The sequence below is a fragment of the Cervus elaphus genome, chromosome 22 (assembly GCF_910594005.1).
Source record: "Cervus elaphus chromosome 22, mCerEla1.1, whole genome shotgun sequence".
Classification (NCBI taxonomy): Eukaryota; Metazoa; Chordata; class Mammalia; order Artiodactyla; family Cervidae; genus Cervus; species Cervus elaphus.
Genome location: NC_057836.1, coordinates 10,509,416 through 10,534,291, shown reverse-complemented (window position 1 = coordinate 10,534,291; position 24,876 = coordinate 10,509,416). Strand labels below are relative to the sequence as shown.

The window sequence follows — 24,876 nt, the reverse complement described above, 5'->3', positions numbered from 1 at the left end:
ACCTTGGTCAGATCTATGCCATCTTTAAAAAGTGAGTCTTGACAGCGTGTATATACCCTTAAATCAATGTGGTAAGTGCGGTTGCATTTTATTTCTGTAATAATTCATTTCAGTAATAAAAGAAACAAAGGGAAAAAGCTCTAAGCACATTTTATGTTACAGCTTTTATTGAGGAATGCAATAAACATACGTATCATTTTCCTGTACAATTTTAATGGCCTGTGGGGGAGAATCTTAAAAAACATCCCAGTCTACTGAATGGTTGAGTTTAGGGGAAAAACTGACCCAGCACATGCCTCGCAACTCCCTGATGAGGTCACCGTGGTTCTGCAAGGTGAATCGAGGTCGCTAGCCAGGGCGACGGCCAAGCAGAACCGGAATCGCCAGATTCCGTTTCGGTCTCCGCTTTAACCCTCCGGGAGACGGGAGGCTTGAGAGGACACCATGGGTCAGTTCCCCGAAGGGCCGCCAGGGGGCGACGGATCCGGGTGACCCTGGAAACCGGGCTCCCTCTGGCCGCGGGTGGGAAAAAGCAGATGAAGAGGGTCTGTGATGGAGAAATGGCCGAAAAGGCACCGAGCCTAGGAAGTCTGTTCATTCCGCCCTCCTTGATTTCAGTCCAGCACCCGTCACTGTCTTTCGCTCACTGTTGCCGCCTGGACCTCTCTAAAACAAAAGCCTGACTTTGTCATCACCACTCGTTGAAACTCTTTAACGACACCCCCAGCATAGTTTACAAGAAAAAAAAGCTAAACGCAGGACCTGCGTGATCTTGCCCCAGCCTATTTCCAGGCCAACATCCTCTGGAGCCTTATTAAAATATTTTTAATTATTTAACCTCGTCATCCTCTTTCTGTCCTGTGAGTCCTGAAAAGTTTGGGTCCCCCCACCTGGAATACCTTTGTACATCAGGTTTACTGGGAGAATTCTGTCTTTCAGCTAAATATCACCTTCTCTGTGAAACCTCCTGACAAGACACCCCGCCCCCCAATCCCCGCCCCAGTTTGGGGTAAGGGGGTCCTTCCTTTGTTGCCATTACCCTGGGCTTCCCCCATCACGTTGTGTAATATCTGGCCTTGTCTTTCTGTTTCAGCGCCTGTCCCAAAGCAAGGCGAATACAGACTGCATGAACTGACTGCAGAATGAATGCAGGAGATAGTACAGGGTTCAGGCTCTGCCACTTGTGTGATCTCAGACAAACTATCTGGCTCATGAAGTGAGAAATAGCAAATCATTAAACAGTACTTAAAAACAGTGCTTGGAACACTGTAAGCACTCAAACGTCATTTTCACAGAGGCCAAGACGCCATTGCCCTTTTAAGGACGCCCCTCCCCACTTTTGCAGCTAAGCGGAATATCCGCTCAGGGATCCGGAAGTGACCTCAGAGCCCCTCAGAAACATGGCCCCGGAACGTTCTTCCGGAAGCGGTCATAGGCATCTCCGTGACGCACAGCGATTTAAGAGCGTCCCGCAGGGTTTCCATGGTGCAACCCTCAGCCCCGAGTCCTTCGGCTTTCTCTCGTTCCCGAGCGCACTGAACAAGGCAGGAGGCCAGTCGCTCTCGCGACACTGACGCTGCTTGGGGGAGGGGTGGGGAGAACAAGTGACGCTCTAGGCAAGTCCGTCTTCATCTCTATGGTGCCGAATGCTCCTGCGCCCCGGTCCACCGCGTCGGGACGAACGTTGCCCCTTTAATTGGCGGAGGGCGGTGCCGAGGAGGTCCCGCGAGAGCGGCGGGGGGCGGGGGGCGGTGCCGAGGCTGGGGGCCCGTGGCCGATGGAGCCCGCGATGGAGCCGGAGACTCTGGAGGCGCGAATCAGTGAGTGTCCGGGAGGGGCGCGGGCCGGACCGGAACCGGAACCGGGGGCATTAGGCGGTCCCCTTCCCGATGGGGGCGGGGTACAGGGCGCCCCCTCCTCACGCTCCGCCCCCGGCCCGGTAAGGGGCGGTGTCCCAAAACCCATACTTCAGACCCTGGGGTGAAGAAGGGAGACCCCCACCAGCTGTATGGACCCGCAGTGGGAGCGAGTGCCACCCATCCTTCCGATTCCTGGGCCGCGACCCCCGGGGCGGAGTGAGCTGCGCCCAGCTCGGCGCCCAGAAATCCCGGGATGGAGAGCGCAGCCTACAGTCTCCTCGGGCCCAGACTTATACGCGAAGCGAACACCCAAGTCATTCCCTGGACCCCGGGAGGGAGCAGGCGAGCGTCGCCGAGGGCTGCACCACACACCCAGGAGGGAGGGACCCTGTTCCCCTTAAAGCCCCGAATCCTCCACTTTCTGGCGGTGCCTGATGGGACTCCCTTCTGTCTGTTCCTTGAACTTGCAACTCAGATTCGGTTCTTTCCCCACCCAGGAAGGTAGGACCCACTAACCCATGGAATCCCCCCAAGTTCTGGCCACATAGAACCCCCTAAACTCCACAGGCTTGGGAGGGTCCCGCCTCAGACTCCAGAAGTAATTTCAAGTTCTCTATCACTACCCTTAGTTCAGTCCCTCAGATTTCTGCACCCCCACCATAGACTCCTTTCCTGCCTCTCACCGAGTTTTCTCCAAAGCCCCGTGCACCCCTTCCTGTGTCTCCTCAGACCCAGCTTCCCACTCGTTAGGCTTCCGAGTGCTGATCCCCTCGCATGGTCCACCTGACCTCCCTATCCCACACTGCAGAAGATCCTCGCCTCTCATAACCCACTCTGGACTCTGCTCCTGAGAGCACAGCTTGCTTCTCCCTGGACTGGTGACAGCTCTTTCTTTCCGCTTACATCTGCACCAGGGCCTCAGGGAAGCCTCTGGGTCCACTCTCAGCTTAGCCCCTTGGTCCCAGGCACACCAGGGAGCCGCATAGGGTGATTTGGGATTATGGGCAACCCCTATTAAGCCAGTCTTCTGCAGCATTGAATCTCAGAACCAGACCATCTCCAGGGATGTTTCACAGTCAGTCTGGCCAGTGGAGGGGGAGGGCATGGAAAGGAAGCACTCAGCGGCCATCGAGACTGTTCTGGAATGCCACAAGTGTCCAGGTCTCCACAATCACTTGGGGGTGGGGGATGGGCAGGGCCCTGACTGACAGATCTGACTGGACGCAGGCCTTGAGCCATGGGTGGTACAGAACGGTGTCAAGTTTAGCAATAGTGGATGTTTTCTGAGAGGCCAAGGAGTTTGATCTCAGCAGCAGACAGGAGGCTGGTCTCTGATAGACTGGAGCTGAGGGTGTTTTTTTCTTCCTGTTGGTACCCTAGCCAAATTGTAAGTGCTTCCCTTGCAGTGATTGGGGGTGAAGAGTAGCTTTTGTTGGGTGAAATATGACATTGTCACCACTGTAGAGTGACAAAGTGGAGTCACACCCTGTTGTGAAACACCTCCTTCCCTGGGTGTTCTGCCCTGAGGCCTGCTGGGGGAAGTGGTCCCCCTAGGACGAGCTAAGAGGGCTGGGAGTTGAGGTCCAGGCCCAAAGAGGTTGGTCAGATCTCTTGGACCCAGAGGCCCTTGCTCTGAACCAGATGCAGAGAAGATGTCCCCTGATGCCACTGCTTCATCCTCCCTGGCTTCCGACTTAGGAGCAACTCTGGAACCAGTTACTATGTCCTCACTCAGACTCACGTGTCTCTTGACACTTTTAGGGACTTCCTGTTTTAGGTTCCCCCAGCTGGATGTCACTGAGTGGGCAATATCCAGCCCCATGCTGTCTTTCTAACTGCAGACTGATGTTCCCCAGGCTCTGTCCATGTTGTAGGACTGGGAGGCAGAGTTGATGGAGGGGAGCGCAGCTATTTCCAGTATTCCTGAGTGGTCAGCAGGGGCTTCATTTCTCCCAGGGACTGGAGGGCTCTGCAGGACTCCCAGAACAGAGACGTGTGCACAGGGAAAATGCTCCGTTCAGGTCTCCGCTCAGCTGGACCTCTGAGGGCCCTCCCAGAGAGCAGCAACCCCCACAAACACACACACTGTCTATACCATCTCTCTGCTCTGAGTTTCTTTCCCTTTTTTTTTTTCAAATGCTCTGTTTTTCTTAACAGCACTCTGCAGCAGTGTACAGCACCCTGTTTGGTTGCTTGTCTGAGCAGTCAGTGTTTCCTGTGCTGGGCTGCTGAATTCCAGGAGGATGGGGGTTTTGTTCACTGTCGCAGGCCCACACTCAAAATATTTATTGAATAAATATGAATTGAATGATTGGTTGCCAGGCTCTGAGACCCTAGGGCGCCAGGCCTCCCGCCACAGCACAGGACCCCAAATAGGCAGGCAGCACATGCCGAGTCCTTAACCTGCCCCTGGCCACAGGTCCCTCTGCGTCCCACCTCCTGGGCTGTTCCTCCACGGCCCCCGCTCCATCCTCAGGCTGGGGCGGAACTGACCCGGACAGGCTGGGAGGTGACGGAGAGCCAGCTCTGGCTGCCCCCACCTTTCTCCCTGGGCAGAGTATGTTGTCATCCCAAATCATTCCTGATTTCACCGTAACTTTACAAATGGGAAATGGACGTTCGGAAAGGTTCTGTGACCTACTTAATAGTTTTTTGTGTGTTTTTTTGGTGTTTTTTTTTTTTTCATTTTATTGAAGTATAGTTGGTTTACAGTGTTGTGTTCATTTCTGCTGGACGGCACAGTGACTCGGTTCTACACATATGTACATTCTTTTTTATGTTCCTTTTCATTATGGTTTATCCCAGGATATTGAATATGGTTTCCTGTGCTCTATAGTAGGATGTGTTGTTTATCTTTAATTGTTGTTTGACCGACACTGGGGGGTCAGGCGGTTCTGTCTGGCCTTGTTTACCACCCCTTCCTGTTGGCCCTTTCCTAGCCACTAGCCATTCTGGATTTGAATGCCCCCAGAACCTCCCCCTGCCAACCTGCCGCCGAGCCCGCTTCCATTCACTCATTTACTGGGGGGAGACCGACGTGTACGTAAACGGCTGGGATGCGATGCAGTAGCAGACTTGGGCCCATGATGAGGGGCAGGTCTGGGGGGACACAGGAGCAAGCTGTCCTGGCAGTGCTGCCCCCAGGCAGGTATGACCTTAGATAAGGAGGAGGCATACCTGAGCTGTGCTCCTTATCACACCCCTCACGCCCTGCCCTGCGCTGTTATCCACGGCTCTTCTCACATGCAGCCCTTGAGTCATGTCATCCCCAGCCTGGTACTCCCTCTTGTGTTGCCCCTTCTGGGCAGCCTCCCCTGAGTCCCCTCCCCTGGTTCCCAATTCCCATGACCCTTTTGCCTCCCTCTGTCATCTTGTTTTGAGAACCTAACTGCCCTTGGCCCACTTCCCAGCTGCAAAGCTCCTTGTGTTTGGAACTATAGCTTTTCTCCCCTTACCTCTGAGATCTCCTCTGAGAGTGAATTCTGTGAGAATTACAGGGACATTTTAGGAGCAGAATCAGAGGAGGTGTGGTTAGACAGGCGGAGAGGCTTACAGCAGAAGTGACAGTAAGGGAACAGCCCCTGAGCACTCTCTCTAGACGTGGGGCCCTTTGGGGAGAAGCTGCGAGGGGAAGCTGGTGGCCAGCAGGTCCTCTGTGCTCTGACCTGATGGACGTCAGCGCTGGGATCTTGGGGCCGTTAGGGCAGGGAGTCAAGGAGAGACCTTTCCGTGTGCTCAGTCGTACCCCAGGTTAGGAGCTGAAAGAGGCAGGGGTATCCTTTCGCCAGGTCGCACTAGCCCTCTCGTCTCCTCCAGACAGAGCCACAAACCCCCTGAACAAGGAGCTGAACTGGGCCAGCATCAACGGCTTCTGTGAGCAGCTCAACGAGGACTTTGAGGGGTAGGTGACTTCCCTGTCCTTTGCTCACGTGCTCAGCACCTGCCATGCACACTCCAGACCTGGCCTTGGGCAGGGACAAGGGTGGGTTGAGACCCAGTTTGCGTTCTTAATGAGTTCCCAGATTAATGATGGCAGCAGGCACTCTGTGCCACCCTCTGAGGTGGGCCTTGCTGGACCCATTTTACAGGTGAAGAAACTGAGGCTCGGGGGACTCAGCAGTTGCCCTAAGATCTCACAGACCTGATGAGGCTCAGGGCTGCCTGACCCATGCCCAGGCTTGCTTGGGGAGGACCTGCCGGAGAACTGCATGCTCCCCAGTTGGGGTACCCTCTGCTCAAGGCAGAACCTGAACTGCCTGCATGAGACCCACACGGTGTGCTTGTCAAAACTGTCCATTGGTGGTGCATCCAGGCTTGCACTAGACCACTCGGCAGGGAGCTTGAGGGGGACGTTGTTAGCGGGCTCCCAGGTAGTGCTGAAGTTCGGGGAGTGCAGCCCAGTGTGCTTCACCTCCGCTGCACCCCCACAAGAATGCACCCCACCTCAGGATGCCATGGAGACAGCGTGACGTGCGTACTCCCCAGACCAGCTGCTCGGGCCCGAATCCCGTCCCTTCAGTTAGGGGGTTGCCTGGGCGAGTACTGGATACCTCCAGCCCTTCATCTCTGCCACTGTAAAGTGGGGGTGATAGTGCTGCCTGCCTCAGGGGGCTCTTAGGAGCTTAGGCAGGAAAATGGAGGTGAGTCGCCTTGCACATGAAGCACTCAGTACGTGTTAGCTGTTGCTGTCACTGGTGACAGGATCTGCTAGGTGATATCACCATTCTCCCAGCAGAATGTTCTGGGCACATTGTCATATTCTGCTCCCAGGCTGGGCCCCTGTAGACTGTGGGCATGTCTCTGTTACGATCTGGTAGGTGATGTCATCATTCTCCCAGCAGAATGTTCTGGGCATATTGTCATTTCTGCTCCCAGGCTGGGCCCCTGTAGACCGTGGGCATGTCTTGGTACTTGTCTCTACAGCAACCCAAGGATACAGCAGGTCATAGTTCTCAGTAAAGCCAGCCAAGGAGCTGAGCTCGTGCCTTTTCAAAGGTTGCCGGCCTGCGCTCCCTGCCTGGCCCTGCCCTGTTGTACCAGAGTCTCTGGCCCCAGTCAGTCCGAAGAGGGAGCTGGGCCTTTGCACGTGCCCTGCAGGAGCGTCTACAGACTACAGGTCCAGGGGGGAGAGTGGCAGCACTCTCGGGGTGCCCGGGGCTCTGTGACTAGTCTGGCTCTTTGCTCTTCCTCTCCCCCAGGCCTCCACTTGCCACCCGGCTGTTGGCCCACAAGATCCAGTCCCCGCAGGAGTGGGAGGCAGTCCAGGCCCTGACGGTGAGAAGGAGAAACGGTGCCGTCTGTTGCCTGACCGTGTGGATGGCAACAGGGGTCGGGGGGAAGACTGGGGTTTTTAGGGTCCCATCAGGCTCCTTTTTAGAGCCCAAGGGAATTGTGCCAAGATGGCCTAGAATAAGGGTGTGTGCCAGCCTTTGAAGGCCCCATGGCAACCAGTGAACCAATGGGCTGGCCTCCCACCCCAGACCCTGCACAGTTAGGCCTGTTGCAGGGAGGAAGCCCTCGGTCATCTGGTCCAGGGATTCCCAGCTCCAGCTGTCCCTCAGATCTTCTGGAGGCTGAATCAGGGCCCCACTCCAGACCTGCTGACCAGAACACCCGTAGTGTGTGCATCCAGGAATCTTCATGTTTATAGAGCTCCCGGATGCATTGTGGAGCCCAACAAGGCCAGCCTGTTGATGGCCTCCAGACACAGGACAACACCAGGCACCCTTTTAGTAGTTATGTGTTTGTTTTAACATGTTAGGGTTTGGGTGGGGTTTTTTTTGTCTCCTCACATATTAGTCCTCTGATTTCACATACATATAGCTTAGGATAAGGCTGAGGTTGATGGTGCCTATTTATGTTTCAAAAAAACCATCAAAGGAAAATAGTAAGAAAGTAATTTACAAGTGGTACTCAGATGTGGCCAAGCCATGGAGGGACTAGGTTGGTGATGTGAGTTGGGTGTCGCTAGGCTCTCAAAGTGGCCCGGCCCTGTCTTCCGGGGGTGGTGATCAATCTCAGGGGTCTCTGAACCTCAGAATCCTTTTTTTTCTCAAGTCGTTTTCTCCCTTCTCACTGCTGGTCTCTGGACTTCTGGTCCCTGGCTGAGGTGTGGGAGGGAGGCTGCCTCCTCTGACCCACCCAGGGGCCCCCGTACCTCACACCTTCCCTCCCCAGGTGCTGGAAACATGCATGAAGAGCTGCGGCAAGAGGTTCCACGACGAGGTGGGCAAGTTCCGCTTCCTCAATGAGCTCATCAAGGTCGTGTCTCCCAAGGTGGGTGCCTCTATCATATGCTCAGACCTCTGCTGTCATGGGGGATTGAGCAGCAAGGATCCCAGATCAAGAGAGGAGGGTGACTGTCCTCCTCCTGACCCGGCACAAGCACAGACCCTTTCTCAAGGTCCCCTTCACACAGCTGGATCCAGGACAGCTGGGCTTCTAGGAAGAAGGTTCCAGGCTGCCCGATGGCTGGCTGACTCTGGAGCAGCTCGGCACTTAGGGAGGAATGACTGCAGTGAAAGAACAGCTTCCCCAATGAGGGCTGCTCAGGTCTGAGCTCTCTCCCTGCAGACCTGGCCATGGCAGGTCTGGGCACCAGGGAGGGGTGCCCTGGCGCCCCGCCTCGGTGTCTAGTGGAGGGTCTCCCTATCCCCACTCACAAGAGTGGCCTCCTTCAGGCCTCGAACCTGAGGCCCCAGAGTCCTCCCCTAGGTCAGGAACAGGTTTGGTGCCCCTTGTTGGGTAGGTGAGAGCCCACCCCTTTCGCCCGTCCTCGATCAGGCCCGTCACTTGACCCAAGCAGCTGAATGACCCAGCAGCTCTTCTCAGGAGTTGACCAGTGTAAGACCTAGTTCCCTCAGCCGAGCATGCTGCTGGGAGACTGAATGGAGCCTGGGGCCAAACGGCCCCATGCCCGCTCCTTCCCTGGTCAGCCAGGAGCCTGGTGGCTCCCCCTTCCTGAGGTCACCAGGTTAAGGCTTCCATGAGCCGACTGTGAGTGGGTGCTGGGCTCTGGGCCTTTCGGCTCTGCATCCCCAGCATGGCCCCGCTACTGTTACCTTACTGAACAGGTGGGGGACTGGGATGCCCAGGGCCGGCTCAGCTTGGGAGCGGCAGGGCCTGGAGCTCTGCCAGGCTGGTCAGGTGGGACATGAGGGTCCTGTAGGCTGAGGTTTCTGAGGGAGTCCTGCGGAGGCAGCCAGGTTTGGGCTGGGGTCGGGGTTGCAGTGAGTAAGGCCAGCCAGTGCAAAGCCTCCTCTCCCCTCGGTCCTGAAGTACCTGGGCTCTCGGACATCAGAGAAGGTGAAGAACAAGATCCTGGAGCTTCTCTACAGCTGGACGATCGGCCTCCCTGAGGAGGTGAAGATTGCAGAGGCCTACCAGATGCTGAAGAAGCAGGGTGAGGCACCAGAGTTGGGGGTGACCGCCCCCTCTGCTCTGCCGTGGGGCTCCAGCAGCTTCAGGGCCCTGGCAGCAAGATCATGGGTGTGCCCTTTAACTGCTCAAGACCACAGAGTAAATGGGGCCTCTTTATGGCTCTGCCTGAGGCCAGATGGGCTGGAGAGAAGATGGGTTTGAGTCAGTCTTCCCCTCAGAGAGTGGCCCCCCATGGAATGGTCTCAAAATAGAGGCTCCTAACTACGCCCTCTGCCGGCTGCTATTTGGCATGGTAGTTCAGGAGCAGGTCTTTACCCCTGAAAGCCAGCACCAGCATGCTGGAGAAACCCTGCCCTCCACTTTCCCTCCTACCCTTGCCCGCCCCGCCCCACCCCAGTCCCTGAGACAGTCTCCCCACCGCCCTCTGCTGCAGGGATCGTGAAGGCCGACCCCAAGCTGCCAGATGATGCCGCCTTTCCCGTTCCTCCACCACGGCCGAAGAATGTGATCTTTGAAGATGAGGAGAAATCCAAGGTGAGGCTTCAGGGAGGGCCGGAGGAGGACCCCAGGCCCCTTGAGGGTCAGTGGATTCCAGCTGGCAGCGCTGTCCCTGGATCAGAGGCTCACACTGAGCACAGCTGTGTGGTGGGTGTGGGCACCAGATGGTAAGCCCTTACTCATGCTGATGCTGCCCGCATGGTGCCCTGCACTTCGCACACGCAGGCCTGAGCCTGGTGGCCCTGGGGTTGGTCTGAGGGTATTTCATAGGTTGATCAGCAGGTTGCCTGTCTTTATGTCTGTGACTCTCTCAGCGGTAATTTTGTTAGTTTTGTGTTAAAGAAACATGTGCTCATGGGCAAAAACTTAAAACAGCCCAGAGGTAAGATAAAAAAGCTCTCTACCCAGTCGAGTCCCGGAGGGTAACTGCTGTTGAGTGTCCTGTACCTCCTTCCAGAAGAATTCTCTTGCAATATTAATGTAATTTTTCACACCATTTGTGGAGAATTTATTTCTGCTGGGCACTGTGGAAAGCACTTATGTGCAGTATGTCACTTGTCCCAGAGCCACCACATATGATCAAGATGTCAGTAGATTCTTTTTTTAAAAAAAACATAGGATTGATTTATTTTATTTCATCGGCCTCTCGGCATGTGGCATCTTAGTTCCCTGACCAGGGATCGAACCCACACCCCATGCAGTGGAAGAGTGGAGTCTTAACCCCTGGACTTCCAGGGAAGTCCCCACTGTCAGTAGATCCTTGCCACCCCATGGAGAGCTTAGTGACTTATTTATGTCCCACCTCCAGGAAAAGGAGCCAGCACGGGATGCCAGACCCAGAGAATGCCGTCACAGCGTGTCCCTCTGTCTCCACAGATGCTGGCCCGCCTGCTGAAGAGCTCCCACCCTGAGGACCTCCGAGCAGCCAACAAACTCATCAAGGAGATGGTGCAGGAGGTGATAGTTGAGCCCAGAGCTCAAGGAGGTGGCGGGAGGGGATGTTGAGCTGGGCCACCGAGGGGGGGTTGTGTGTATGTGTGGAACTCCGCAGTGACCCAGCTAAAGGGCTGTGGCAGCAGAGAAAGAGGGACCGAGTCAGGGGACCCTGTGGGCAGAGCTGGGGTCAGTAAGCGCAGAAGAAAGCATTTCCCAGCAGCCGAGCTGACCTGCGCTGGCTTCTGTGAGACTGTACCTCTTCTATAAAAGTGAGAAGGAAGTTAGCCCTTATTGTACTTAAGACAGAGTATGTATACAGAGAAGGAAGAACATACGTGTATTTCATAAGGACGTATACCTGTGTTGGGGGTGCATGCTGAAATCTTTTTTATTGATAAGGGTAAGTCATCAAAAGAATGCAGTCCAGACACCCAGAGGCAGATGTTCTGGGCTATCTTAGGGTAAGCTGTGTGCTCTGACAACCCAAAGGGCAGCCCTTTTCAAGGAGGGCGACTGTATCAGACAGCACAGTACAAGCCCGCCTTTCATTCCACAAGGGAGAAGCGTGCGGGGTGAGCAGAGAGGGTGTGGGATAGCAGGGTCCCTTGTGCAGCAGCCTTTCAAGGCCATGAGCTCCCTGCCACTTGCTACACACTGACAGACACCTCACGGGGTTCCGGCACTAGTTTCTCTGTTGGTGACCACTCAGGTTCCTTTCCCTCTCAAGCACAGGCACCTCCTTTCAAGGCACAGACAAGGAGCGGGAGGGTTGTGTAGAACCACAGGTGTAGATATAGGTCCCAGGCCTCCAGCATCAGCTGGCAAATGTGTTGGACTCAGATTCCTGGGCCACCCCTGGAGAGTCTGATGCGCTTGTGCATCCAGGGCATTGGCGAGAGGACAGGAAGAGTGAACGCAGGGCTGGCCAAGGGCTTCTTGGACCAGAGTACCCTGTCTGGGGCCCGAGGGGCTCTTCGCAGGGGCTGATCCCACACCCAGCGGGCGCCCTCCAGAGTGGTGTGGGGCAGCATCCTGGCTCAGGTCCAGGCCTGACCCGGGCTCTCTGGGGCTGTTTGCCAATGCCTCCCCAGGACCAGAAGCGAATGGAGAAGATCTCGAAGCGGGCGAGCGCCATCGAGGAGGTGAACAACAACGTGAAGCTGCTGACGGAGATGGTGATGAACCACAGCCAGGGCGGCGCGGCGGCCCGAAGCAGTGAAGACCTCATGAAGGTGCGCCCGCCCCCACCCGGCCTCCCCACCCGCCCCGGTGCTCCCGCCGGCCCTGACCTGCTTGTCCTGCTGTCCCCAGGAACTGTACCAGCGCTGTGAGCGCATGCGGCCCACCCTATTCCGACTGGCCAGTGACACGGAGGACAATGATGAGGCCTTAGGTGAGCTGCTCTTAGAAGGAGCTACCACTAGGGGGCCCCCCTTCTCCAGCAGTGATCTTGGGTTTCTCCACTTGGAGGAAGAAGGAAGCGAAGCTGAGGGGCTGACCCTGAGAGACTATGCGCCAAGCCCCCCCCTTTGCAGACATCTCGTTTACTGCCTGTAAGCTGCACAGGAGGGAGAAGTGTTCCTTTTTCACAGCTGGGGTTCAGGGAGGGAAGTGGCCTGTCCAGAGCAGAGAGCAGAGTGGTGGCAGAGCCAGGGAGGACCGGAGGCTCTCCCTCCAGACGCTGCCTCCTGGTAAGGGTGAGCCCAAAACCAAGAGCAAGCCCCTGAGGCCTGAGCGCCTGCAGAGCTGGGCCCCGTGGCCACACGTAAGGGTCTCCCCCTTGTGCTGTGGCAGCGCACGAGCCACAGCCTCCCCGGCAGCGGTCTAGGTGCCACCTCAGCCTCCAGTCACGGAGTTCCCTGAGCGCCTCCCGCGTGCCAGGTAGCCGGTGCGCCCAGGAGACTCGCCCCTCAGCTCCCTCTCAGCCCTGGCCCCCAGAGGACCTGGTTTGTGCCAGACACTGTTAACCCCGGGGCCGTGGCGTGATCAAAATAAACAGACCCAAATCCCCCAGGAGCTTTTATCCCGATGAGAGGAGACAGGAAACTGAGGGTGTGAGCCTGGCAGTTTGTTGGGCGGTGGTAAGGGGCATGGAGAAAAGCAGGGGAGGACCTGGGGGTGTGGGGCCAGAGTGAGGGAAGGCCTCCCTGAGGTGATGTGGGTAAAGACTGGAAAGCAGGAAAGGGTGAAGCTGTGTGGAGATCCAGGGGTCTCCAGACAGCAGGGCCAGTGTGGGGGCCTGGAGGCCAGGGCCCACGTCTGTGTTGAGGGGCTGGCAGGGGGCAGCGAGGAGACTGGGTGAGGGTGGGTCATGAAGTGCCTGAGGCAGAGGAGTCAGGATGGGCTGCCCCCAAGCCCCGCCCCCTCCCACAAGGCTTGGGATGGATGTGGGCACTCCTCTCCCCCCGGAGGCCCCCACAGTCCTTCAGCCCAGCCCCTCCCTCCTGCCTGTTCCAGCGGAGATCCTGCAAGCCAACGACAACCTTACCCAGGTCATCAACTTGTACAAGCAGCTGGTGCGGGGCGAGGAGGTCAACGGTGATGCCACCACCGCCTCCATCCCCGGTGAGGAGGTGGCGGGAGAGCTGGGAGGGCCCACCGGCCAGAGTCCGGGGTGGGGTGCTGGTCCCAGAGCTCAGTGGCCCCTTAAGATGGGGGAGGCGCCCACTGGGAGAGCTGGGGGAGGAGTCTGTGCCAAGCCTGCAGCTGCAGGGGAGGAAGTCTGGATGCGGGGCGGAGGGAAGGGGGCTGAGGGTCTGGCAAGGACAGGCTGGAGAAAGAGGGCCTCCCTTTCATTTGACAAATCTGACGCCTGTTGTATGGACCTGGATGACATCCTGAGGCTTAGTTTAATTATCAGAAGTGCATGGGGGGGCTTGATACATAGACATTACAGCTCAGCTCCACTCTGGGTAGAGCAACAGCCAGGAGAGGCTAGAATGGGCCCTGTTAGGAGAGGTTGGGGGGGGGGGGCACTACCCGGAAACAGCAGAGTCTAAGAGGGGCCTTAAAGGACGAGAGGCAATCCGCCAAGTACTAGGGAAGCAGGAAGTATGTTCTGTGCAGAAGGGACACCATGTGCCAAAGAAGGGGCTTGGAGAGCAGGTCCCAGGCAAGGCCAGTGTGGCCAGGAGGGGGAGCTGGCTGCTCCCCAACGCCCGGACTCTGTGTGTCCTCTGCCCAGGGCTGGCCTGACTCTCCTTTCCCACCCCAGGGAGCACCTCGGCCCTTTTGGACCTCTCAGGGCTGGATCTTCCTCCGACAGGCACCACCTACCCAGCCGTGCCCACCCGCCCTGGCAACCAGGCCAGCCTGGAGCAGCCCAGCACCTCGGTTTCCCTGCTGGATGATGAGCTCATGTCTCTGGGTGAGGAAGGGGCTGGGGCTGGGGCCCAGAGCAGGGCAGGCTCAGCTGCAGGTGGGGGATGATGCCCCCAGCACATAAGGGAGCTTTCAGAACATGGTCAGGTCAGCTTGTTCCTCCTCTTCCTCCTCCTGTGAGTCCTGTGGAGAATCGGGGATGGGCATCAGGCCCATTTCACAACTGAGGAGGCTGAGGCTCAGAGAAAGGAAGGAGATCGTGCCAGGTCCTACTGTCAGGGGTGAAGCTGGCCCCACCTCTGATAAGCCAGCCACACCTAGGATCTGGCGGCCTAAGGGAAAACAAAGGGACTTCCCTATAGCAGGTTAGAGCTTAGAATTGGGAGCTACCCAGGCGAAAATCAGCAATCTCCTCGCCCTTGAGAGGAAGAGAAGGGGGGCTCTAGGCTCTGAGCACCAGAAGCTCCAGGAAAGCCGAGCTCTGTGACCCGCGCTGGTCCCAGACCAGGCCTGCAGTCACTACAGGCAGGGTCAGCGCTCCTGAGCCTGGCGGGGAAACGGGCTCACCCCTGGGGCAGAGCAGGGGTACCCAGCTGGGCACACAGTTTTCGAGTTCCCAACTTTCAGGGGCAGCCGCCCCATCTGAGAACGTCGAAGCAAGAGAGCCTAGTAGCCACCTCCTCACAGTAGCCCTGAAGCTGTGACAAAATAGAGGTAGGTGGTCGGGCTCTGTCACAGGAAGCCTTACCCTGTCAGGCGTCTCAGAGGATATGTTAGGAAAGTGACTTGGAAGCCGAGTCAGACTGAGTTCTCCTGAGTTGGTTCTGAGGTAAAACCCACACCTGATGGACTCCAAGAAGCGATGGAGGGCCGGGTTCCCAGCGGGGCCACCACGCTGCTGTCTTAGCCCTGCTCCCTTCAGCCCAGGACACAGTGAGGCCAGCGCCCCTGGTTTACAGATGCCAGAGCCAGGCTCCGAAAAGCTGAGCTACTTGCCCAGAGGGCCACGAGCTTTGGGCGAGACCCTCCGATTCTGAAGCCTCCCTGGGAACCTCTCTGCTGCTCTGACTCGGCCGTCAGCCAGGACAGGGAAGCGAGGGCTTGGAGTGCGGAGAGGAGATGAGGGAGACAGCGGACCAGGTCGAGGTCCCCTCTGCGGGCTGGTCAGCCAGCACCCCTTCCCTGGGAGGCTCTGACCGCAGGGCATCCCGAGGCCTGCATCGGAATCCCTCCACCCGCCCCCTTTGCCTTCCCAGCCTGCGCTGGGCGGCAGCTACCTGACCTGGTGGTGGGTGTGTGAGCCCAGCCCCCACCCCACCCCCAGCCCGCGGCTGCGGCGAAGCCACCTCCCCGTGAGAGGCTCTGCGTGCTCTGCACTTCCTGTCCCCATGGCGCTTCAGCAGAGCCCTGAGCCTCCAGCTTCCTCTGCTTGCTGCTCAAAGTGAAGAAAATGTGGGACCCAGAACCCGAAGTGGCAGGGCAGCAGCCGCCTAGCTCCCCAGCTCGGGGCAGTGGAGGAAGCCTGGGACCACAAAGGGGCTCGTCCTGAACGGTTCTCTGTGGCAGGAAGGGTGCGGGGTGGGGGTGGGGCAGGCCGCCCAGGCTTCCCGTCTGCCAGAGAGGGCGTCCGGGCGCCTCTGCATCTGAATTGTCCGATTCATTAGCAGCAGCAGTCCTCTGAGGCAGATGCTGCTGTTGTCTCGTCCTACAGACGAGGCGCAGGAAGGTTGTCACCAGCCCGGGGTCACAGCTGAGTGGCAGAGCTGTGTTTGAACACCAGTCTTCGGGCCTTTCTCTGCTCACGTCCAGACACTGGGCTTTCCAGTGGTGTGACCGTGGGCAGGTTGCTTAACCCCTCTGAGCGCCTGCTTCCTCATCCCTAAGGGAGGCGTGAGAAGCCCACGCCATCCTTTTAAGGTTGCCTGAGGACTGAGGCCCGTGTCTGCAGTGCCTGCCCCAGGGGTGTGGGAGCTGATAGTCTCCACTGTTGGCCTTGGTCTCAGGCATGTCCGGATGAGGAGGCCCAGCAGCTGCAGCCTCCCTCACCTCTGCCCGTCAGGTAGCACGTCAGCTTCTTGTTCCGTCAGTAAGTCGTGTCCAACTCTGTGACCACCCGTGGATTGCAGCACGCCCAGCCTCCCTGTCCCTCACTGTCTTATTCAGGCTTTGCTACAAAGAAGACAGAGGTCAGACTGGCTGGTGACCCACCCCCCTCTACTGACCAGCAGGCAATGAGCAGCCCCTTCCAGAGGGGCCACTGCCCTCTTTGCCCCTGTCAGCCAACCTTTTGGCACATGCCAGGGTAGACGAGGCCTTTTATGTCTGCCCTGGCCATCATCCGCATGGTGTGCTCAGGGCCCCTGCGGCCCAGCCCAGGGTCGCTCAGAGTCTAGGTCAGGCCTGGGCCCAGCGCCCCTCTGATGCTCAGAGGATATCCCTCGAGTCAGTCATTGGGCGGGCACTGGATGCTGACTCCTGCCGCCTGGATCTGTGAGTCTACGGACCTCACATAGTGTCCCCCACCCCCCGCGCCAGCTCCCACCTGCCCTCTGTCGAACGAAGGTGACCTCAACCCTGACCTCAGTGGTTGAGTTGGCCTCTGAGCGGCAGGAGAGGAAGCATGTTTGGGCCAGTGAATGGGCCCTTGAGATCTTCGGTTTCTACTTCTCTCTGCTGGTTCCCTCTGAGACAGGGAGGGGGTTTGTCCCCTTTGAGCTGAACCTCTTGGAAGAGGGGGCGCAGGGGGAGGGTGGAAGCCAGGAAACCCTGACCTAACAGAGCCCCCCTTGCTGTCTTGCCTCTGCTCACAAATCCAGCTCCTTTCCCTCTGTCTCGCTTCCTTGTAGGCCTCGGCGACCCCACACCCCTCTCTGGCTTGGATGGTGCTGGGTGGAACAGCTTCCAGGTAGGAGCGGCCCTTCCCGAGGGGGGGCAGAGGAGCTGGGACAGACAGCCTGAGGGGGCCGGGATGGAAGAGGTGGGCAGGAGGGCCCAGGGCAGGGGCGGTGGGGCTGGGGGGCACCCATCCCAGGATGGAGGGAGGTGGGCGGGCCTCTCCTCACTTCCAACGCTTTTCGCTGAGGTCTCACCCTTGGGTTTCCTTGGGTTGAGCTGGGGGCTCCCCGTTCCTTTCTTGTGACTCTGAGGTCCTTGAAATGGGATGGTTTCTCGAGTAGAACCCCAGATCAGACTTGGCCGCCAGTGGCCCTGGAGTGAGGGGTGCAGGCCTGCGGGAACATCATCTGCACCTCTGCCGCTTCCCCAGACACCACCCACCAGGAGGGGAGGGGGCCTCAGGGCGGCACCGGGTGACCCAACACCTTTTCAGCGCAGCCTCACCCCCCTGCATCCTTTGTACACCCGACAGTCGTCTGATGGCATGGAAGCCCCAGCCCCGACTCCAGCTCCCAGTGTGGACAGTGGGCCCCCAGCGCAGACATCCCCGCCCGCGAGCAGTGGTCTGGATGACCTTGACCTCCTGGGGAAGACCCTCCTGCAGCAGTCGCTGCCCCCGGAGTCGCAGCAAGTGCGGTGGTGAGGGCCCACCCTGCCCAGACCCTCCCCTGCCCCGGGCCCAGCAGAAAGGGCCCTGGTGCTGGTTTGCTCAGCGAATGGCATGGCCAGAGCACCACCACATGCCAAGTGCTGCCCGGGGCTCGAGGGACACAGCAGTGACCAGGGGAGGCGCAGGGCCCGTCCACCAGGGCATGGACCGTATGAGACACAGGTCCATGCCCCACTCACACGCCCTCCCCCAGGCCTGCCGGCCCCTGAGAAAGACCCAGAGGGCTGCCAGGAAGGAGGGCGCTGAACCCCCAAGTGGGTGGGGGGAGCACGAGCTGCCTGCTCCAAAGTGAGGAGACCACGGCCAGAGAGACGGGGTGTCTGAGCCAGCCATTAGGGACCGCAAGGACCCCAGCCTTTCCTGTGCCCCTCATCTTCTGGCCATTGAAGACTTACCACTCGATGCACCGTCCCCCCAATAAGGGAGAAGCAGCAGCCAGCCCCCCGGCTCACACTCCGGGACCTGCAGAATAAAAGCAGCTGCAGCTTGCCCAGCTCCAGTGCCACCGGCCTGCTCCACTCCGTGTCCCCTGAGCCCCCCGGGCCTCCGCAGCAGCCCACGCCCACCGAGCTCTCGCTGGCCAACATCACTGTGCCTCTGGAGTCCATCAAACCCAGTGAGTAGGGCAGCGGCGCGGCAGGGGCCGGCCCAGCTGGGGCAGCTCCCTGCCTGTGCCCCCCCTCCTCCCCCAACCTTGTGCTGTCGGGAGCTAGATCGGGGGCAGCAGGTGGGAAGATGGGCTCCCCTCCTAACCCTGCCCAGCTTGGTGGGGGCTCTGGGTAAGATCTTCCCCTTCCTAGGACTTAGTTTCCTCACCGGTCCCGGAGTCACAGAACTGCATTTGAAACTCCAGGATAGAGAATTCCTTGGCAGTCCAGTGGTTAGGGCTTGGCACTTTGACTGCCAAGGGCCCAGGTTTGATCGAAGATCCCACCAGCCATGCAGCATGGCCAAAAGAATAAATAAACTCCAGGGTGACTCCAGGGGACTTCTTATGGGTGGCCCCTGCATTGCTCCCCGGGAAGGGCAGGGCCAGGACACAGGGAGGTCTGGGGGGGGGGGGGTTCTCTCCAAGACCACAGGGATAAAGACCCAGGTCTGAGCCTGTGCTTCTGCCCAGGAGCAAAAGAGGGGCCACTTACCGTACCAGACTATGACCAGACAGGAAGACTGGCCAGTCTTCTCAGCGCTCACCATCTTGTAAGCTCACGATGACAAGGGCAGTCCTTGGGAGCTGGTTAGTGGTCTTACACTGTCTTAGCAGCCTGGAGGACCCTGAGCTCAGAGAAACAGAGTGACTGTACCTGGGTCACACAGCGAGATCGTGCCCACAGCTCATGCACAGCCTTCTACTCCAGCATGCCAGGAGCAGCCACACGGCACTGTGTGAGCCCGACTAGGACTCAATTCCAGGGTGGGCGTCCTGCCTCCACCATCATGCTAGAAGTCAACCTGCCCATCTTGGCCCCAGACTATACCCCTGACTGCACTGCTGCCCAGGGTCAAGGCAGCACGCTGGGTCTGGGTCTTCTCATTCATTCCCAGCAGAGCAGCGAGCCCTGGGGTCAGCCGGGTGTGAAGGGCTGATCGGTGGTGCTTGGACTCAGGCTTAGCACCCCGCCTCCGCCCCCACCCTCTGCCCCCATGAACCTCTCCCCGTCTCCCTTGCCAGGCAGCATCTTGCCAGTGACCGTGTATGACCAGCATGGCTTCCGGGTCCTCTTCCACTTCGCGCGAGACCCACTGCCTGGGCGCTCCGACGTGCTGGTGGTGGTGGTTTCCATGCTGAGCACCGCCCCCCAGCCCATCCGCAACATCGTTTTCCAGTCAGCTGTCCCCAAGGTGACATGGGTGTGCCTCCCTCCTCAAAGCAGGGTGATTTGGGGCTAGATAGGGAGCCAGCTCTCCAGAGCATGGGGTAGGGTCTCTGTCTCTCTCAGGGAGTCAGCGGGTAGGAGGGAACCCAAGGGCAGGGCCCTAGGGCCCTCAGGGTGGAGCTGACAGGAGGCTGGCCTTGTTCCCGAGGGACTGGGGACAAGGACCCAGGGCTGGCTGTCCCCAATCTGTCCTCTGACCCTCCACAGGTCATGAAGGTGAAACTTCAGCCACCCTCAGGCACGGAGCTGCCAGCATTTAACCCCATCGTCCACCCCTCAGCCATCACGCAGGTCCTGCTCCTTGCCAACCCCCAGAAGGTGAGGGACCCAGCTTTGACGGCGTGGCCATGGGGTGGGGGCAGCCTCTTCTCCCGCTCTGACCCTCTGCCTTCGCCATCTCTGCTTCAGGAGAAGGTTCGCCTCCGCTACAAGCTCCTCTTCACCATGGGCGACCAGACCTACAATGAGATGGGCGACGTGGACCAGTTCCCCCCACCAGAGACCTGGGGGAGCCTCTAGAACCGAGAGGGCTGGGGAGAGGAGGGGCCACAGGACTGGCTGCTGCCAAGCCTAGGTGGAGGCCGTGGTGGCCTGGGACACCCTGTGTTCCCATGGCCATATTCCCCTGGGCCTGGTGCTTCTCCCTCACCTCTGCAGCCCCCGCCATCCTTGCCCCCTCCCCTACGGAGCCAAACCCAGCAGGAGGCTGGGCCTGGGTTTGCACTGGTGGGGACCGTCATCACAGGTGGGAGCCTGGAGCAGGGAGGGGCTGCACGGCCCCGGAAGGACTTGGGGTCGTGGGGGAGAAGCATGGCTGTCGGGCAAGGGCCAGGGCCTCAGGCCTAGCCCAGACCCCAGCCTGGGGAGGGGTCCTCCCTGCCTGTCTCTTATGCCTTATGGGAAGGCCCAGCCATAACTCGGGGCCGTGCTGGAGCCGGGACCAGCTCAGGCCTCCTCCATAGGAACCGGGTGACTGTGGGGGTGACGCCTGCACCCCCAGCCCTTTGCACTCTTGGGTTTGTGGTTTGATTCTCTTAGCTTTTCTCTCTGAGTGGCCCTGTGGTCACCGTCTCAGGGGGCCCAGTGCGGGGAGCCCCCCACCTGTTCCCCACTCCTCCTGGGGATCTCACTCTACCTGCCTGGCCCCTTTGCTGTCAGGCCTCTGGGTGGGGAGACTATGGGGGTCATGTGACTGCTGGCCCAAAGGTAATGCCCCAGGGGGTGGCCGCAGCAGGGGGCTCTGGGCTCCTGGCCAAGGGAGGTCCTACACTGGAGTTCTTGCGTGTCTCTTTCATTCATTGGGCTTTGTTCACCCATCTATCCATGGGCAGAAGTGGGGTCGGTGTGTGAGTGAGAGCAGGAGTATTTATGGAAATAAAACGTCCTTTTTTCCTGGACCAGCTGCTCTTTTGGCCCTTCTGAGAGAGGGAGTCAGGAAGGATCCAGGCGTGCAAGGTCCCTAAGGGCTGCCCCGCAAACTTCTCTGCCTCTCCTGGGAGATCAGGCCACAGTTCCCCTCCTCGCTGCTCCCGATCCCGGTACCGGAAGAGGCCCTGCTCAGGGGCCTGTGGCCACTGCTGAGTCACCAGAGAGGACCCGGGGGGCTGTGGGGGGCCCAGAGCCATCCCAGCTGGAAGTGAGTGGCTGCTTGGGCCTGCCAGGAGCCCCAGCTGCCGCAGACACTGAAGGGGAGGCCCCTGGCCACTCACTACTTCCTCTTGCTGCGCTCAGCCCGAAAACACAACTGCAGCGCAGCATCATCCGAGGCCCCTGCCTCAGCTTCTCCTTCTTGCCAGAGGCTGCTCCCAAGGCGCAGGCACCACCAACCGCAGCCTCTTTCTGCAGAGGCCGAGGGGCCTCGAGCAGGGCCCCCTGCCATTCCCAGGGACAGCACACTCCCCCTGTGTTTTCGGGGTGTTTCTCTTCACTGGGAGGCTGGGGTCCTGGCCTGGGGCGTGGCCTAGAGACTGGCAGCCGAGGGAGCCAACCAACGTGCAGGAGAGCCGTTGAAAGGCGTGGCCAGGGGCCTGCCCTGTGGCGGGGAGCCGGCTCTCCGTTCCCTCTGCTCTCAGCTCACAGACATCTGGGGAAGCCTGCCCGCCACTTCTCTTTCCTAGAAGATGGGAGTTCTGCTTTGAAGAGTTTTCACTTTTGTCTAACCCAGTGTTTCCCAAGTCTGAATTTGGGCGCTGAACACCGTCATGTACATACTGTTGGGAAGGGCTGGAGGCCAGCCCAGCCTGTGTGCTCTTCTCCATTCAGCAAATGAGGGCTCTTCTCTGTGCCAGCCGACACTGGACGCACAGGGCAAGGGCTTCTCCACGGGAAGGGCGTGCTGTCGAGGGCACAGGAGAGGGAGCAAGGCCTCTGAGTCGGCATCTCCAGCTCCTCACAATCGGGAGCCTCCTGTCAGATCCGCCTGGTGTGACCACCATCCCACATCTGGGCCTGCAGACACCCTGACCTCAGGCTCCTGGCCTCCTTCCTGTTCGCCTCCCTACTCTCTGGGCAGGAGTCTGCCTAACATTTAAACGATGCCTCAGAAAGATAATCTCTCCTTGGAATGTTCTTTTAAGAAGCATGTTATTTTACATGAGACAAAACCCTGCTCCCTGTAGCATGCCCCTAGGGTCCCAGAAACTCCCTTCAGAAGCATGTGTTCCACAGGCCATGGAAGGGTGGTTGTGGGCCTGGGCGCCCGCGTGACTGCCAGCCTGGGACCTCTGGCTGGCTGTGTGACTTTGAAGAAGGTGCTTCCTTCTCTGGCCTTTAGGTTCCTTGTTTGAAAAGGTGGGAGGGACCCAGTGAGCTGTAAGGCCCCTCTGAAGAATCCTTGGGCCAAAGGGCCCCCCGGCCGTCAACTTCCAGTGACCACAGGGACAAGGAGATCTGTCCAGTCTTTTGGACCACCCTTCCCTGATCCAGTCTACCCATCAGCCGTCTGCCTGTCCGTCCCGCCAAGTGCCTCCTGAGCGGCCCTGTCATGTCAGACCCCTGAGCCAGGAGCATGGCCACCGGGAGCTGGAGGTGGACTGGAGGTGCCCCATGAGCCTGCATCTGTCTGAGGGGCCAGCTGGGGTGCTCTAATCAGAGGGGGGCGCCCTTTGCGTCCACCACCTGTTGCATCATCCCCAAATACGGGGTGTCAATCTAGACAGGTCCAGAGCCTCTGGAGCCTTCAGGCTGGGAGAGGGGGACACAAGGAAGTATTCTCTGCCTCCTCAAGGGTGACCCCCACCTCCACCCCAGGAGCAGTGGGACTTCCCAGGCCTCAAAGCCACACTTCCACTTCTTTTTGTGAGGCTGGAGGCAGCTACTTTCCTAAGAGCAAGCACAGGACACTGCTCATCCCTTCATAGCAGCCAAGAGAGCCAGAGGCCACCGCTCACCCAGAGAGCCTGTCTCTGCTGTTCCCTGATGCCCCTGCCCGCATCCTCCACAGGCCCCCTGGCAGGGTTCCAGGCCAGCAAGGTAGATAAGAGGGAAGCCGGCCTAACCTGGTGCCTCGCTAGGCCTGGAGCAAGCAGCCCCTCCCTCCAGCCCAGTGAAAGTAAGAAACTTGAGGCTTGGGGAGCTTATCTAGTGCCCGAGGGCACATGTTAGAGCCCAAATGTGACCAGCAGTCCTGGGAGGTGACCACCCTGACTGCACATCACCACCCTCCTCACCACTGGCAAGTGCTGTCCCCCAGGGCCAGGGTTGAGGGCACACGCTCTCCAGAGCTATCCGGACTGTGGTGTGTCCCTGCCCCAGCTCCACCCAGGATTTCCTGGGAGGTCCTTTTGGCTTGAGGACATTTCTGGAACCGCAGAAATGATGGCCACCCGCTTAGCTGCTCCGGGCAAAAGCCTCCACATGGAGGGCAGCACCGATCCGGCCACAAACACTTTGTCAAGTGTCTAAAAGGGGATGTTTTTGCTCGGTTCTGTGGCCCCACCGCTGACCCCTGCTACCACCACCTCGACGCCAGCCATTGGCCTTCCTGCCCACATCCTGCTGGAGCTTCAGCAGCGGGCGCTTCCCAGGCCGTCGCAGGTTTTTGCAGACAATCTGCACTGAAGCTGCTGAGCCTCCTGAAGCAGCCACGGGGATTAAGGCGGGAGGTAGGGGCGGGCAGGGACCAGCATTTCTGGAGTCTCCAGGCAGTTCCATCTGGCGCAGCAGGAGAGCACGTGGCTGTTTTGGAGCCTGTCGAATCTGCTTCCTAACTTGGCTTCTACCATTTAGCCGGCCAGGGACGTGGGCCAGGAGCCTGGGTCTACTCACCTATAAAACCCCATGATCCCAACCTCACTGGAGAAGGTGCTAGAAGTATCTGACAATAAGTGCCATTGTTCCCACCTAGCAGGACACAGAGGGCAAGGGGGCAACTGAGGCAGGAATGGGGGTTAAAGGATCTTTCCGTTCCTGACTTTGCAGGCTGAATAATAAACAGGGTCAGGCACTGTCTTAATGCATTTTACATATCAATTTATTTAACACAACACCCTATCAGGTAGATGCTATTATTATCCTCAAGTGAGCAAAGGCTCAAGAAAGTGAACTGCCTCAGCTCAGGCCACCCTGCTAGTGAGAGGCTGAGCCCAGCTATCCAGCTCTGTCCACACCAGTAAGCTCTGTTCCTGCCGTCTCTGGGCTGGAAATAAATGTCCATTGATGCAATATCTTCACTTGCCATTCAAGTTGGCTATTTATTGAGCTCCTGTGACTGTGGCACGTTGTTCAGCCCCTTGAATTCAGCGTGAGCCAGACAAGACGCAGGCCCTTGTCAGGAGGACACTCCAGCAAGTCATTGGCTGGTGACCTCTGTGGTCCCACGTATGCAGTTCTAAAACTATGATCTCAGCATTCACAGATTGAAACCTCTGTGTCTGAAAGTCTCTGATGACAACATCTTTTGAAGGAACAGCTTATGCTCCAACTACAAGGGCTTCAAACCTTTATTTGATTGTTGATGATCTGAGTGTGCTCGAGCTTAAATATACCCTAAAATATACCCCTCACCCAGCTAAGAGGTATGTCAGTGCCACCCAGGCTGGACACAGAAGAGCCAGGTGCCCTTCCTGCAAAGGCTCTTGGCTTTGGTTGGAGGGGAGTCTGAAGCCCAGAGGGGAGGCTCAGAGTTCAGGTGGCCTGATTATACGGCTCAGTTGTTTCCACAGCAGCTGCTGCTACAGTCCACAGGGACTGAACCCTCCTCAAGCTGGAGCTGGGGGCTCAGGCTCAGGCAAAACTAGGAAGGACAGAGGTACAAGCCAGGACTTGCCCTCAAGGCCCTTCAGAACAGCTGGGGAAGTGATCAAGTCCAGGCCAGTATGGTCTGGGCCAAAGGCAAGGCTGGAACAGGGTGGGGACCCCACGTAGCCTGGAAGTTTCTCAGATGCCAGGACAGTGGCACCTGGTGTCAAGTTGCTGTCTCGGGAGTCTTCTGTTTCCTAAT

The 24,876-nt window shown here is 58.5% G+C and overlaps 1 protein-coding gene across 3 annotated transcripts; it reads left to right on the top strand.

The window, feature by feature from the left end:
* The first annotated feature begins 1,198 nt into the window (after nt 1–1,198).
* GGA1 (golgi associated, gamma adaptin ear containing, ARF binding protein 1) lies at nt 1,199–20,833 on the top strand. 3 transcript variants are annotated; one of them, XM_043881631.1, is made up of 17 exons: nt 1,199–1,820; nt 5,676–5,760; nt 7,058–7,133; nt 8,037–8,135; nt 9,138–9,261; nt 9,673–9,773; nt 10,614–10,694; nt 11,765–11,905; nt 11,985–12,066; nt 13,131–13,238; nt 13,888–14,040; nt 16,841–16,899; nt 17,362–17,528; nt 17,982–18,175; nt 19,232–19,401; nt 19,644–19,754; nt 19,845–20,833. In XM_043881631.1, exons 1-17 carry the CDS (start codon nt 1,778–1,780, stop codon nt 19,953–19,955), a joined length of 1,905 nt encoding a protein of 634 aa, XP_043737566.1. In that variant the 5' UTR covers nt 1,199–1,777; the 3' UTR covers nt 19,956–20,833. The 3 variants fall into 3 exon arrangements, with proteins under 3 accessions (XP_043737566.1, XP_043737565.1, XP_043737564.1); XM_043881630.1 differs by having other exon boundaries at nt 5,648–5,760; nt 13,939–14,040; XM_043881629.1 differs by having other exon boundaries at nt 5,648–5,760.
* The last annotated feature ends 4,043 nt before the right edge of the window (nt 20,834–24,876 follow it).

Bases quoted from the DNA above. Each gene is read 5' to 3' on its own strand.
- GGA1 (XM_043881629.1), top strand. From the start codon at position 1,647: ATGCTCCTGCGCCCCGGTCCACCGCGTCGGGACGAACGTTGCCCCTTT. The intron at 5,761-7,057 runs GTAGGTGACTTC...CCTCTCCCCCAG, and splicing joins CTCAACGAGGACTTTGAGGG to GCCTCCACTTGCCACCCGGC. The intron at 12,067-13,130 runs GTGAGCTGCTCT...TGCCTGTTCCAG, and splicing joins GGACAATGATGAGGCCTTAG to CGGAGATCCTGCAAGCCAAC.